Below are 15,833 nucleotides of genomic sequence, written 5' to 3' on the forward strand. Positions count from 1 at the left end.
TATGATCTGGGGGCACTCCCATACCACATTGCTGGCATCTCGAGTAATAGGGATCATATTAACATCACATATTTTTCATAAGCATTGTTGCTATTATTAGCAGTTACAGATTTCACTACCGATATAAACAGGGACTTTTTTCTAGACAAGAAGAAAATCTTTTGGGACCTTTGAGGACTCAAAACTCCATTGCATTTAATAAAATAATTACAGTGTCACTAGAAAGTAAGTTTTGTTTCATAACAGCCTTGAAACTAGTTAAAGAAACAAAAGCATGTTTCTGGCTCTCGCTCAGCGTTTACATAAATGCCTTTGCTTCACAGTGCCATTATCCACCAGTAGTGTATGCCATTACTGGAACACAAGCTCTCATTCCACTAATGCTATTGCTTAAAGAACATAAAGATGCTGGTGTTTTCACACAGGAGATATCCATATATCTTCCACAAGTAATTACATTACCAGTAATCCTTTTAAAAGGCTATCTTTGCTCAGTTGCTTTGCCAATAGCTCTAAGCTTGGGTATATGACAATCTCACTTACACAGTGTATGAATTGATAACAGATGAACCAAGTAGTGTGCTGGTGCTCTCTGATCAGTGACAAATCATAGAACTGAGACCCATTAAAAGAAACAAACTCTTTATACAAAGCCCCTAATAGTCTGGTTTTGTTTATTACTGAAAATAGTAGAGAGAGTAAAGAATTACTGACCCTGAAAACAGCATGTGTTCTTTTACATATTTTGCAAAGAATGGTAATTATCAAAAAATATAATCACTAAGTTTTTTAGGAGCTCCAGCATTCATGATGATATATAAAAAAAGCAGCCTCTAGCTATAGTACAAGCTTCTCTTTCATGAAAGATAAAAGCAGTGATATGAAGATATGGAATACAGGCCATATCATGCAATACTCTGATTTGAACACCCAATAATGCCAGCATATTCAGGCTAAGAATTTTTGCTAAATACTCAAACAGCGTCTGAATTAATTCTGAAGACTCTTGCCATACTGTGAATGATGTCAAATCTATTAATGAATAAAAACTGTGAACTGGAATACTAACACTGCACTTTTCTACTACAGAGTCTACCCCTTGCTCCTGAGATGGTGATTAAAAATAGCAACTGTCACTGTATCTGTCAGTCAGTGGATCCATGGGTGATGCAGGAGGCAGTGTGCAGAAGTGTTTTTGGACCATCAAGCAGCAATACACAGAAAGGCTGTGAATAAATTAAACCAAAAATATAAGCCTCAGGCTGATGTGTTTGAACTTCACTGCAAACATTCTTCATACATATTTAATTGCTCCATTGAGACTGTGACTGTTCTGGAGATGTTCCAGGCATTATTTCCATTCCATTAGTACGCTTGCAGTATGTGTACTCCTTAACCCAAAATGATTGATTCCATAAATGTCTTCCCACTTACTGACCTGAACACTAATTGAGGTTGTGTATAGATTAAAAGAGAGTGTATGCTTCTCGAAACCAGCCAAAATATATTGTAGTCATTGAAATATCTTGTGGCACAAGAAGAAAGTGGTGCTTCTAACTGAAGACGCCAAAATGCTGCTTCACAGAAACGTTTCCAGTAGTAAGAGCTGGAAGTTATACAATGGGTTGAAAAAATCTGCTTAACAACACTTTAAACAGAAGTTTAATTCTAAGTACAAACCCCACCTTTCTGAAACATAACATAACCTTTCTTTGAAATATTATAATCATGTACCAGATGCTTTCGTCTCTGCTTGCATCTTGTAAATTGATTTGCTTTGGGAGAAAGTATAAATTTTTTACATTGCATAAAAATAAAACTAAAGAAGTTCAGATAATTTTATAAATTCAGCTGCACACAAAGGGAAAACATTTAATGTTTTTAAGGTCTTCTTCAAACCAAGATAATGTTGTAAGGTATAAATTATTTTACTATGAACCAAAATGTTTCCTGTTCAAGTTATTAAAGATAAGTATGATTAAATTGCAGCAGTTCAAATCTTAAGTAAGCCAACCTGAGGAAACAATTCTGAAGATGTCTATAAGCACTGCCTGGCTTCTGGGTTAACCTGAAAACTACAGACAGTCTTAAACCCTTGGTACTTAAGACATTAAAACTAAAATCAATTTTATCACAGTTTGGATGAAAAATGGCCACATTCATAATACGCTTCCTTATAACAGAGGTATGTTCGTGCACCTTGGTCAAGCTTGTACCAGACATTGGAAGAATCCCTGGAAAACACTTAAATCCATATTATACTTTATTTATAAAGTTTAGAAGCACGGCTATGTTAGACTTCATGTGACAGAATACTGCAGAGAAGCTTAAACAAGAATTCTGGGCCTGCCTTTAAAAGAAGTTTCATCCTGAGAACTAATGCACTAAAAATGGCATTGCCATTACATTGTCTTCCTCCAGATTCACCGTATGAAATTTATTCAATTTGAAGATGATTGTTTCCCACCTAAATTCCAACTCTTTCAACTCAATATATAATTTAAAATTCAAATAAGATATTTCCAGCTTGTTTACTGTCATTGAAAACACTGTCTCCTTGCCCAAGACCTATGCTTTCTGTGCAATGGGCCTTGAATATTTCAATAAGTGAGGTCAGGTCAAAGCATGCAAATAACTGGAAGCTGAGTATGTGTCAAGGGCCATTTTTTTACTGACACGCTACTTTGGTGAGCAGCAAATATGCATTTGTAGATGAACAATTTAGCACACCTCTGTGCCATGTTTCTTTTTAGAATTGGAATTCCAGACAGTAACCTCCCTGGGGCAGAGCTCACTTGGACTTGGGCTGCAAATGCCAACACAACGGAGGGCCCAAAGGAGAGCATTTTTAATAGCTGTTTGTTTTGAAACAATGGCCACGGGTGGTTGTTTATAGGAAATCAGTTTACTAAAATTTATAAATTTATTGGTTTTTTCAGTCTGTAGTAGAGATACCTTAGGGCACTTCATTATTTAAAGTTCCAACAATTATTTATAAATTCAAATAAAAATTAAAACCAACCCATATAAATGAAACATAACTAACCAACCAGAACAACAACAACAACAACAACAAAATATTCTGTGCATTTTACACATCATGCAGCTCCCCAATGTATGAAAAAGCAGAAAGGCCCAGGAGCTTGCACTGGAGCTAACTCAGTCGCACAATCTCAAAGAGAGTGTGTGCAGCACCAGGAGAAAGCCGCATGTAGAATCTTTAAAATAAGAAATACCTTCTCCTTTTGCTCTCTTCTGCTTTTTCAGCATATCTTTGAATAAACTAAAACTGCAGTAGCAAGCCATGAAACTCAAATGAAAACCTCCTCCATTTTAATGTAATATTTTGACAATTTCTTGGCCTTTGTCCTCTACCTTCCCAATTGTAAGATATTCTTTACTTAACGAAATTGAATTCAAATTACTCTATGGCAGAACTACTGGATTCTGGTAGGGTGTGGAAAAAAGAAATGGGGAAGCAGTGAACTAGAGTATGAGGAACAAAGCTTCCAAAAATACAGGCCTTTCTCAAGGCTGAATAGATTTTTTCCCAACTGTTGTCACACTGCCTTTGCCTTACCCCTTATTTACACCTTCAGCCATCACAGACAAGAAGGGTTGATGCCCTTTCCATAGGAATCCAGAAAGATTTACTCTTTTTCTGCTTGAGGAGCAGCCGTGTGCTCGTCAACGTACCAACACAATCAGTGATACAAAGCAAACAATAGGAAACTGCAGTCAAGGTGTTTTTTCTTGAAGGAAAAGATCATTAATTTCAGTAGGTAAAGAATCTGAAAAGATGGAAAAAGTTTAGTACTGAATTAATAGTATCTTGGTTTATAGGCTGTTTACTGAAGCTCTTGACTTTGATTAGTCAGTATGATAAATTCATTATGTTCACCAGGGTAACTTCCTACTAGAGAAAGTACCTCAAATATGCATGGTCTGAAATTTTACTGGTATCTGTTATTGCAAGGACTTAACTGCTAACGTGATTTTTTTGTGTTAGAAAAGAAATCCAGAAAAGATGCTAAAGTATCAAAACATATATTATGAAACCAAAAGCCCTGCAGGGCACTTTTTGTTAACAACCTTTTGTTGTGATTTTATTGACAATTTAATCTGCCCTTTGTTTTAGGCGTTGCTTTTTCTTTCATGATTATAGACAGACAACATGCAATTATTTGAAAAAAAAATATAGTCACAATACTTTCATTATATTATCCAGCCTAAAAAAGATATTTTAAAGTTGAGTGTCTTGATTAAGATAGCTGTCAGCAAATTCTTTTAATTTTACAAGCTACTAATTTTTTTTAAAGTAGAAAAGCAAGTAAGAAACAAAACAAATGCTCCTTACATCTAAATGGCGTTTTTATACAAAGACTAATTAATCATGTGTGCATTCATATTTATAGTTGTGTTAAGCACATCCTGAAACATTAGTTTTAATTAAGTTTTCATTTTTATTGAAATAGCTCTATTCTGATAGGGGCCACGGGGTATAAGAATATGAAGGGGACAGAATGGAACAGGGGATGATGTATGGCAGCATTTAAATAATAATTTCCTGCTCCACCTTTAAGTCCAGTCATTGCAGAAGACAGAGTCTCATCATTTTTTTGCTAGCCCTAAATAACTGAATTTCGATACAACAAGCTATTTTTTTTTCTTTCAGCATCACCAGTTAGAAAGTAACTTAGCATCAGTACAGCAATTTTCTAGTCCCATGCAGCAGTTTGGACCTCAAGCTGTGATTTCGCTGGAACCACTGTTAGTCTATTCCTGTTTCTTTGCCTGTTTGGACCAGCAGAATGGGTTGATACAATGCAGAGAGTTTTGCTAAATTTTACTTGCAAAATTCTTTTGATGCCTAAGACACAGCAGAAGTCATGTCATCAAGGACTATCAGAAAATAAAGAGGACATTTGGGTTGCTCAGCCTGGAGAAGAGAAGGCTCCGGGGAGACCTCATAGCAGCCTTCCAATATCTGAAGGGAGCCTACAGGAGAGCCCGAGAGGGACTCTTTGACAGGAAGTGTAGTGACAGGACAAGGGGTAATGGTTTTAAATTGGAAGAGGGGAGATTTAGATTAGATATTAGGAAGAAATTCTTTACTGTGAGGGTGGTGAAGCACTGGAACAGGTTGCCCAGGGAAGTTGTGGATGCCCCATCCCTGGAAGTGTTTAAGGCCAGGCTGGATGGGGCTTTGAGCAACCTGCTCTAGTGGAGGTGTCCCTGCCCATGGCAGGGGGGCTGGAACTAGATGATCTTTAAGGTCCCTTCCAACTCTAACCATTCTATGATTCTATGATTCTATGATTTTAAATCAGATGCTCGGCAGATGAGAACTGCTATATCCTCCTGAAACCAGTGGAAGACTTGTAACTCATCCAATGTGTCCCCAGGGAGAGTGTTCTCAGTCCCCACTGTTACACAACCCTGTTAACGTCGGTGGACCAGTTTCACTGTGTTAGCACTTCCAGTTACACATGAAATCCACAGGCCCTAAAATCAGATAGTTTCCAAGCTGATTTTCACTAGGCACAACTCAGTTTCAGAATGGATTCTTTATGTGGATCTGAAAGCCAAAGAACACTTGATACGATCAGCATTTCTTGCAGTCTTTGCCATGATAAAAATGTTCATAGTTCTGTGTATTTCTATGGGCTTTCCAATCCAGAATGTAAAAGTACTTGATATTTACGGGAAATATGGGAATATGAGAAAGATGATGATTCAGGAGTTCAGCTAAGTACATCAGCAAATTCTAAGGCACAAATTTAAACATGCCATTACAGAGAAATACAATTTTTGAAAAGTACTCCAGCATTCCAGGAAGGGAAATAATTTAATTGCTTTAATCATCACATTTATTTTACAAAACTGAATTGATTTTTGGAATCTAGCCATGACAAAGTCTATGAACTCTGGCTGTGAGCACAAGCAGCTGAAGCACTTATTTTCTGATCTCCATTGAACTCTGTGGGCTTTCAGAGTGCATGTCTTGCACAAAACCACTGGCTGAAGCAGCATCTTCTCCATGCAGCATGTCTTTGCATGATGGATTCTTTAAAGCTTCCCCAAAGAGACTTGAGTTTGAATCGAACTGACTGTGTTTTGTCCTATGATTTTGCCAGGCCTCTGGACACTGAAGCAAGGATGCAAGGCAGTGAATTTCTGCCTCGACAGTCTGAAATGTATCCTTCTGCTGTTGAATAACAGTCCACAGTGTGCATGTTGATCTAATTGCAATACTTGGAACTTCTGTCTTGGGGTGGCTGTCACAATTATCCAATTATATATTGCTATAATTTAACTTTCAGCATTTTCTTCTGCCTACATGATCACATGATGCATATTATCTGACAGCTATACTCATCCTATTTTTAGAGTGGACCTAGATGGAAGCCTAGGCTAGCTGCAAATGATAAAGACAGAAAAAGATGTTTTTGCTATTAACAAATGGATTTATACTGTGGAAGAGGAAGGAAGGGAAAGCACTTAAGCAGAAAGAGGGCACTGACAGAACAAGCAACCACATAAGTGATTCTGCTTTTCTCCTGGAAAATCTTTTATGGGGCCTGAGTGGAGGCAGAGGTGTCTCCTGCTCAGCAAAAACTGTGGAAAGCGGAGAGAAGGTGCTAAAAGAGGACTTGCTCCAACATCCCCTCTACGCTGGCCCTGTGCCTGAACCAAGGATTGCAGCTGCCTGTTTCAAAGAAAAAACTTTTGAAAACTGCTAAGGAAAATTTTTGTCTAAGAATTTGAGCTTTCCAGTTTTTGGCATAGAATGTGATTTTGTGAAAGTATTTTCATTTGGAAGGACCATTTTTACTGAAACATTGCAGACACTGCACTTTAAGAAGTTTTATTAAAGCTACACATTGGATAAAATATTTTTAGTAACTGTTCATGATGTATCTCTTGCTCACTAACAGGGATAGAATAAAACATACCTTTAAAAAGAGGTGAAGATGGGTTGCCATATCCATCCAATTACAGGGGCTATACTTAGGGATCTAGCAATTATGTAGGAATAAAAACAGCCACTTTTTCTACTAGGCTATCAGCTATTGAATTGCAAGTAGATACCAAATAGAACTTGAAAAGCTTAAACAGGCTGAAAAACTGAAAAGATATGCTGTAAAATACATATTTACTACAGAAGCTCAAAGAATTTAAAGACAAATCAAAGGTGGAAATCAAGTCTATGGGCCCAATCCTCAAGCCCCCTGTAGCTAATGGATGATCCTTTTCTCTCTTCAATATCACTGTCTTTCAACCAGATTGCTCTATGAATCTTTTTTTACCACCCAGGACATGAAATGCTTCCACATGAGAACTTCCCAGGGGAATGGTGCTTGTGGAGGGGTGTTAGGAGCTCCCTCCCTCCCCTCTACTGCTGCCTTGAATGTGTGGATGTGGATGTGCCCACGTGTGAGAGGAAAGCTGCCGTGATACAGTCACTCTCCCTCTCTGCCAACCCACATAAGAAAAAACATATGGTTTTGTTTTATCTGTAGGAGTCTCTGTCAGAAAAAAATAAATAGGATGGGACCATTTTATTGAACTTGAGCAAGACAAATAACAAACCTAATCGTCATGCTAAAGTGACTCACAATGATAATTTTTTAAAAAAATTTGAGATCTCAAAGCTCCCTAAGCTTGATTTTGTCTCCCTCAAACACTTTTCCTTTTGAGAAGAAAAGTGGGATGAGGAATGATTTGCCTCACCGTTCTTCCTATCACAAATAGAGTGGGAGAAATGCATGATGCAGCCTTTCCAAATATAGACTAGCATAGGCAAGATACGAATTTCTTCCTTGATAGGTGAGACAGATGGGAGACTTTCACACGCACTCCCTCACATATGGATATGTCCTCTCTGCTCATATATAAGTAATGTCATGCAAAGCATCTACCTCTCTTGCAGTGCATTACTAGTCCTTGAATAACACGCTTCATGTGGCCACATGGGTGGCCCATGGACTGACTGCACTTCACAGATGTGTTCTGCTAGGGGTTGGAGTTACTGTCTGTATTGGAAGTCAGTGAGGAGGCAGAAGCATCTTAGAGGAAGACTGAATAATGTTTCCAGCTGAAAACAAATGCTTACTGGGGAGAACAAATGATGGGAGAACCCTGAGTTACTGACACCGTGGTCTTCATGCACTGAGGAGTGGTGGGAAGGCATCAGCGAATGAGGTCCCCAAAATGGGTCTGATTCATGTGGTTGTCAAGCTTGAACCATTCTGGTGAGACTTGACCACCGTGACTTTTCCATACTAGACAATGTAAAAGCACTTTGTTATAATAAAAAGCACTTTGTTAAAATATTCCTTAGGACATGAATGGAAGAGTTTGTATGGGATCAAACTTAGGTTTGAACAAAAACCTTTTGTATGAATATTTTAGTTAATACAATATTTTTAGATAACATAGTATCGGTTAAATGAAAACTAAAAATTGGTAGAAACTTAAAAAAGTACCATTTGCATGAAAAAAAGTCCAGTGGTCTGGGTTATGATGATTTATTTTCAACATTTTTTCATGTTAATTAATTGTAATCTTTCAGCATAGTTTACCAATAATACCCAGCAAAGAAATTAAATAAATGCTATCAAAAATATATTTGTCATCTCTTGACAAATAGTAATCCCGTGTTACTTCTTGACTGCCAGACTCAATTAAACAATTACTATTCACTTCCAGTTTTATCCTCTCAGAATATATTTAACAATGTCTGCCCAGATTAGTAGTCAGATTACCCAGTATAAATCCTCTATGGAGACCTTAGTGAATATTTTGTATTGAGACAAAAACGAAATAGTAAGGAATTTATTTATTGTCTTGCTTATCCAGATTCCAAATTGAAGTTATTCACTTTGATTATAGCATGGGAATAAAAGATTTAATAGAAGCAATAATATAGTCAAATATTTTTATGTTCTTTATATTTATACTACTTATACTATTTATATTGCCTACACTATTTACGCTATACTATTTACCAAGAAATCTGCCTCTCCTTCTACATGATTGCAGGTTTCAGTTCAGTAGTCAGTATCTTATCCCAAGACAAATTATTTATATATGAAAGAATGAATGGATGAACCTAAAAATCTACAAAAGAGGGAGAGAATAATGTATGTGTATCTATATGTGTGTATATTAAATATATAATTATCTTGTTATTTCATGATGTTGCATTTGTGGGACTGCATCACAAAAACCTTTACTCAAACCTAATTAAAGGTTTGTTTTGTTTGGATTAATATATAATTTAGTTTGACAAAGCTATAATGTCTAATTAGTTTTTTTTCAGTGCAGCCAATAACGAAAAGAATGGATGTTTTACACAGCTGTCTGTTGTAACAAATGTGTGAACTACATTCATATATGTGAAAAGAACATAATTGTCCAGTATGCATTTATCATCTTGGCTATGAAAGCATAGAACATGGAAATATAAATTATCAAACCAAACACTCGAATAGGTGCATAGTAGAAAATCTCTTAAAGACACTATGGTTTATTTCTGTGTGAGAGACATCGTTATCTATCTCATAAGGAAGCTTACTCTACTTCCAGGGTAAAAAATATTGTCCAATTAAGAATCTTACACAAACCCATGCTTAATACATCCTCTATAAATATAACATATGGACATGAATTAGTACTCTGTAGCAACTCTGAACAATTAATTTGAACAAATGCTTTTAAACCTATATTACTAACTTGCTGAATCAAAATACTGTGATTACTAGCAGACATTTCTGAGCATGCGTAGCTTTGGTTTTTATTAAAGAACGCGAGAGAGAGCTTATGGAAATATATCCTAAAAAGAAGATTATTTAGTTTGCAAAGTCAAACACAGCAAACACAGGGAATCACAAATTTTCAATTCTCCGTATTGCTTTATTTCTTCTCCTTGTTGGTTTGTGCTTTGTATCATTTCAGACAAGACTCCCATGTCAAAGACATATTATTGCACCAAAGAAGACTGATCATTGTGTACACATACAATGAATGTCTAGCCAGGGACAGCACGGAAATGGATTCCAGTCTGCTACTTGCATATTCAAACCTTCAGCTTGTATATATTATTCTGCCATCCTGCCTGCAATCAATATTCAGCTGCACAATCCACTGTTATCGCTACGCTCCCCCATTTTGATAATCTACCTTTGAATATCAATTTTCTCTTCCCTAGTCACACAGACCTCAGCAGCTCTTCTAGTAATCTCATTTCTTTTTGTTGGTGTTCTCTTTTTCTCTATCGCTAAAAATTCACATGAAGAGCTCTTTATGTCTTGCTCATTATAATCCTCCCCATCCTCTGTTAGGAAAGTTTTAAGGGCAATTAATATTGGAAGACTTTGTCAAGAGAGAGTTTTTGGGTCTTGCCTCTATTAACCAAACCACATGCACATCCCAGACATGTCCTAGTGATTTTATTTTAAGTACTACACTTGATTCCTCACTGAATGTGGTGGGACAGAGTGGAAGATATTATAACGAGGAGACAGTCATTTCAGGCACAAACTAGGCAGAGGTTAACCTCAGGTCTTGGTGGCAGAGACCTGTGTATTAATATGGGCATCGGCTATTATAACCTGAGCACATACCGTGGCATTAGTATACACTGCCTTTAGAAATGCCACCTGTATTGTGAGAGCTTGTGAGAGCTCTCTCCTGTGTAGATGTGTAACAGCACAACGCTCTCAGCAAACCTCAGGGTACCAACTAGAAAGCTCAATATTGCACAGGTTTGTTCACTTGGAAAAATACTATAAATAATATAAAAACAGATATCCCATAACCATTCACTAAATTTGTTTTAAGCAATCTTTCATGAACTCTCTTAACATTATTCTCTTCCACTTGTGGTTAATTTTTAATGTATTTATTTGTCTTCTGCCTTAACAAGTGGTTTCCTTATAAATAAATCCTTATAAAAAGAGACTTTTAGTATAGGTTGGACTTAGTGTTCCAGGGGAAGAAAAAATTATTTGTGAAATAACCAGTCTTCTCACATTGTACTTCTTTCTCTGCTTCCTTTAATATCCAACATTAAAAATAACTACTGTTCTATACTGTCCTATTTATTTAACTTATCACTAGCTACTGCTAGTGATGTCAGTCTTGTCCAAGATCTGTATTTGGCTTAATTTAACAACCTTTTTTTCTTGTTGCTTCTTTCAGATGCCAATCCTCTCATGTCATATATAATTTGTCTCTCCTAAAGGAGCCAAATTATCAACGTAGCCAAAAATACAGATCAGCCTATTTCCATTCATGTTTGTAACCTCACAATAGTGACAGTAACCACAGAGCACTGGAGGCAGTTGTTTCTCTACCACAGCCTCAGCTGACTGCCAGGTGGTACGGGTATTTAAGTCCCTGTGGGTATCTTTCTTTTGTAACCCACAAACATGCCTGCACCACCCCAGTAATTCCACCAGGCTTCCAGATAGGATGTTGCTTTCTAAAAGCCATCTTGATGACATGTTTTCTTAAATCTGTAAGAAAATGTGTTTGTATTTGCATGGTATCCCTATGCCATGTAACACTGTAGCAGCGTTATACAAAGGGGTCTCTGGATGGTGGAAGCTGTCATTTAGCAGAGCTGGAAATGACCAAAAATGGAGACCTTTCTATCAAAAAAACCCCAACCCACCACCATAAAAAAGCAGTAGAAAGCACTTCAATGAACTCCTTAGTGATGGGCTAGACAAAAAGAAAATTGCAAATGGACATTTTTGAGCTAGCTGAGCTGTTTGTGAATTACATTGCGAAGACACTCGAAAGGCAGCCAGAATCCTCAGGAGCAACCAACAAACAGTTGTTGACACTGTTTCCAGGGAATGATTTAAAACAGGAGATGATAAGCTAAATCAAAACCTTTCCTAATTAGTTGCATTGGAGAGCTGAAAACATTTCCAAATGAGAAACACAAAGCGGTCACATGATCAACTGTTATAAACAAGTGGTTGGTGCCTTCATCCCCATGACAATCCATCTGTCTTTGGTATGTTTATAGACATTTTCTAATTTTACAAAGTAAACCCCAAAATAAAAATTATGTTAACAGAAAAACAAGTCCAGTGTGTATCTAAAATTTTTGTTTCATCAACCACTTTCAACTCTGCATCACGTATCTAGTATTTGGAATAATTAAAATACAGCACACTGTATTACACTATCTCTGTTAAACAGGTGTGCCACAAGGAAATGTCCTGAATAAATGGAATTTGGCATACCAGTATCTGTGTAGGACATACTATTGAGGATGATTCATTTAGGACATTTATGAAATGAGGCTGCTCCCATGACACTGCTTAAGCAACAACAAATGAAATACAACTACCCCACACTATCATACATAAAATTACCAACACTTTAGCTCCCCCCTCTATTTTTCCAACTTATTAGGGAAAAAAAACATGTCTACTTTTACTGATGTCTAATGTGCACTATCTAAATAATGTCTCTACAGAATGTAGACTGTTGCCCAGGGCTATTTTATTTCATTGCTTAAAGCTAAGAATAAAAGCATTTATGTCACCCTTTACGTTCTGAAATCCCCATAAAACATACTTTTTAGTATGAGAATCATGCATGAAAAGAACTATCATTTTTTACTTTATCTCCATTTTAAACTTTTAGTAGGATTTGTTAATGTGAATATTTGAAAGAAAATACAGATTTATAACATTTCAGACTGCAAGTGAAAACTTCTCTCATAATTATATTTGAGTACTTTTAATAGTGGGGTTTTTTTGTTCTGGCATGTAAATTTGAAATCTCCCTATCAAGTCACCTTGCTTTTAACCATTTTTTCCGTTTTTCCAGTCTTTTTGTGTAATTAAGTTTTTTCTTGACTCTTAATTAATCTCCTTTCCAGTTTCAGACAAGGTTATTCTTCAGACAAGGGTAAAAGAAATCAATGATGTTCTAGACCGAGCTTTTCGCTGACTTAACCAAATGACACTGTAATCATTCGTAGCCCACTTGTTACCTACCTGAGCATTTTTTTACTAATCTGCTTTACCTTTTTGCCCACTTCGGCACACCGAGACTGAATCTCTCTGCACATCCCACAATGATGACAAGGAGCTGTTTGAGCCCCCACCCACTCTGCTCCATAACTCAAACTTTTAATCATGTTATTTTTTTCATCTAACTTTCTAAGATCCCTCTTCCACGCTAGCATTTGTCAAATTATTCACTTCATCTTTAAATTCTGCCACATCAGTGATATATATGGTGTATACAACTAATGAATACTATTTCTAACATTAAATAATGGACTCTTCTGTCTTATAAACATAGCATAAAATTATTATTTTATTTTTACCTTTCACGGAACATTTCTGAAATGATTCCTAAATGTTCATCATAGGGTTTAGTAGTTTTCTTAATTGCCTTCAGTAAAGAACTTTGTCAAATAAAACAAGTGTTTGTTTTTGAGAGTCCAAATAAATTAGATCAAGCATTTCTTCCTCATCCATTATTTTGATGACTTGTTCAAAGAGTTCTAAGAGATCAGAGAAGGTTTTCTTTCAGCAAAGCTACCCTGGTTTCCTTTAGCAAAATTTAATCTAGAGTTTTGCTCATAATTCTATTATTGATGATGTATTCAATCCATTTAGCTAATACTGAACTCAGACTTACAGGTCAGTAGGATCATTGTAGTTTGTTGGAAAAAAAAGGAACAAAACCAAAACAATATCCAAATTTTAACATTCAGTTTTTCAACAGGCAATTAATTGCTAATAAAATTTGCATCAGCTCTGCCCCTTCAGTTCCTTATAAACCTTGTTTGTAGTCAATCAACCATCTGATTCTGCTTTCTTTTAAGTCTTTCAACTTCTCTTATTATTTCCTTTAATTGCCTCAATTTAACATAATATCTAATTTTTACTACTTGATAAATATAGATATTTCATTGTATTTTCTGTAGTAGAATCCCTTTCAACTTATCTGCAATAATTCCTTCTAAATCTAGTCTTCAAAAAAACAGCATGTCTGCTGATATTTTCATGAGGTTTTCTGCTTCTGATGTTGTTGAAAAAAATCTTTGCAGCTTCTTTCATCTTCAGCTGTAAGGTCTTCAAACCACCTTCACATTGTCCATTTTCCATATTCTATTTTTCCTGCCACAATTTTTTTTCTGTTTTAACAGTTGAAATTACCTGGAAGAGGCTACGTTTTGGGGTCAAATAAACGCTTACGCCTCACAATTTTTCCCATTGATTTTTAAGTATTTTTCCTAATAATTTGAGGCTGACTCACCATTTGAAATCCCATTCATGTGTTAATTCAAAGAAGTACTATAATTAATTTCAAGGTCACAAAAAGACACTCACATATCCTATCCGCTTACCTTAATTACAAGGACTGTCAATGGGACATCTAAATATTATCGCATATAGCAAAAATTTTGCACCTCATTTATAAACAGCATCAAAGGTACAATAAAAGAAACAGTACAAATCTATTTTAAAATTGTATTTTTGTATCAACTATTTTGATTAGGAATTGTTCACTCAGGTGCAGCTTTTGTAATGTTTAATTTTTTGTTACACCAAATTTCATTTTTTTTCAACCATATATTCCGTTTATATCTCTTCCTGCCACAGACAACTAGAAGGCAATATTTTTGGATGTTCTATAAAAGGTTCATTTACAATAATTTGATTTTACTCTTTTCCTACCAGAATAAAATGATCCTAATGTTTCCTTTCTTCCAGAAAGCTCTGGCAGACTTTCCCCAATCTGGGTAGGGTTTGTCCTGAAGCATCATATCAGTGACCTACAGGGAAAAAAGAAATAATACACAGTTAAACTGGTGTCACAAAGGCAATCATAGAATGGTTCTAGTCTAAAAGTTCAAGCAACCAAGAGTACGTAAGCGACATTCCCCTATGACTACAAAGCTTCCTGGTCCATCTTGGGAGAGGGGACTCACTTCCTTGAGAGCAGCATCAGCAGAATTTCTACTCTTGAAATCACAACTGCAGCCAGGGAATGCAAGCCTGTGAATTAAGTACTGTATGCTATTTATAATCTCCTCTCACTTCCTGGTATCAGTAAGAAAAGCGCACTTGGAACTAGAGACATGAAAATCCCTTAAAACTTGCACAAAATTTAAAAAGTATGAAATATTTATTCTCATTTTCATAATTCCTATCTAAAGAGACCATCTGTTTCTCTGTCCGGAGACTCATATACATGCAGTACTTCTGGGTGGTACACAAAAGTATAAAAAATGACTATCAGCTAAATGAGGGAGGTGAATACCCCTCAGGTGCTTCCACCTTTGGGAAGCTGTGTTTTCATATCTAGTTACTTCAAGGTAACCATACTAAAAAGCACCAAAAATTACATTACAGTAAACTCATCAATTACATTGTGCAAAAGATCCAGAAGAGTGGAAAACTTACCCATACATAAAGATTAAGAAATAATTGGGCAGATTATAGGAAATAGGTGTGAACACCTGCTTCAAAATACAGAAATGTAAAACAAATTCTGTCGGTCACTGGTATTGGTACAGAGTGGAAAATTACTAATTGTTTAGATTAGTCTGAAAATAATTCTTAATAAGATTTCAGAAGGAAATAAGTTCAAAATGAAATCAAGATTTCTTGTTTTTATTTTTCACTACATTTATTTGTACAGGGTTCTAAAAATATAGTTTACTATCCAGAGTGTGAGCTACCGTTTTCAATCAATGACATTAATAGTGTTTATCAAAAGAAAACACATAGCCCATGATTAAATTATAACTACATATAAACTACATTCAACTTCTAAATTTTAGTTCC

General features: G+C 36.0%; 1 protein-coding gene across 1 annotated transcript in view; it reads right to left on the reverse strand.

The window, feature by feature from the left end:
* The window catches only part of TMEM117 (transmembrane protein 117), a 219,885-nt gene that overhangs the window by 63,944 nt on the left and 140,108 nt on the right, over positions 1-15,833 (reverse strand). Inside the window, exon 4 of the mRNA XM_074169008.1 lies at positions 14,721-14,818. Coding sequence (XP_074025109.1) covers positions 14,721-14,818 — 98 coding nt within the window. The remainder of the gene's footprint in view (positions 1-14,720; positions 14,819-15,833) is intronic.

Source organism: Numenius arquata, chromosome 2 (genome assembly GCF_964106895.1).
Source record: "Numenius arquata chromosome 2, bNumArq3.hap1.1, whole genome shotgun sequence".
Classification (NCBI taxonomy): domain Eukaryota; kingdom Metazoa; phylum Chordata; class Aves; order Charadriiformes; family Scolopacidae; genus Numenius; species Numenius arquata.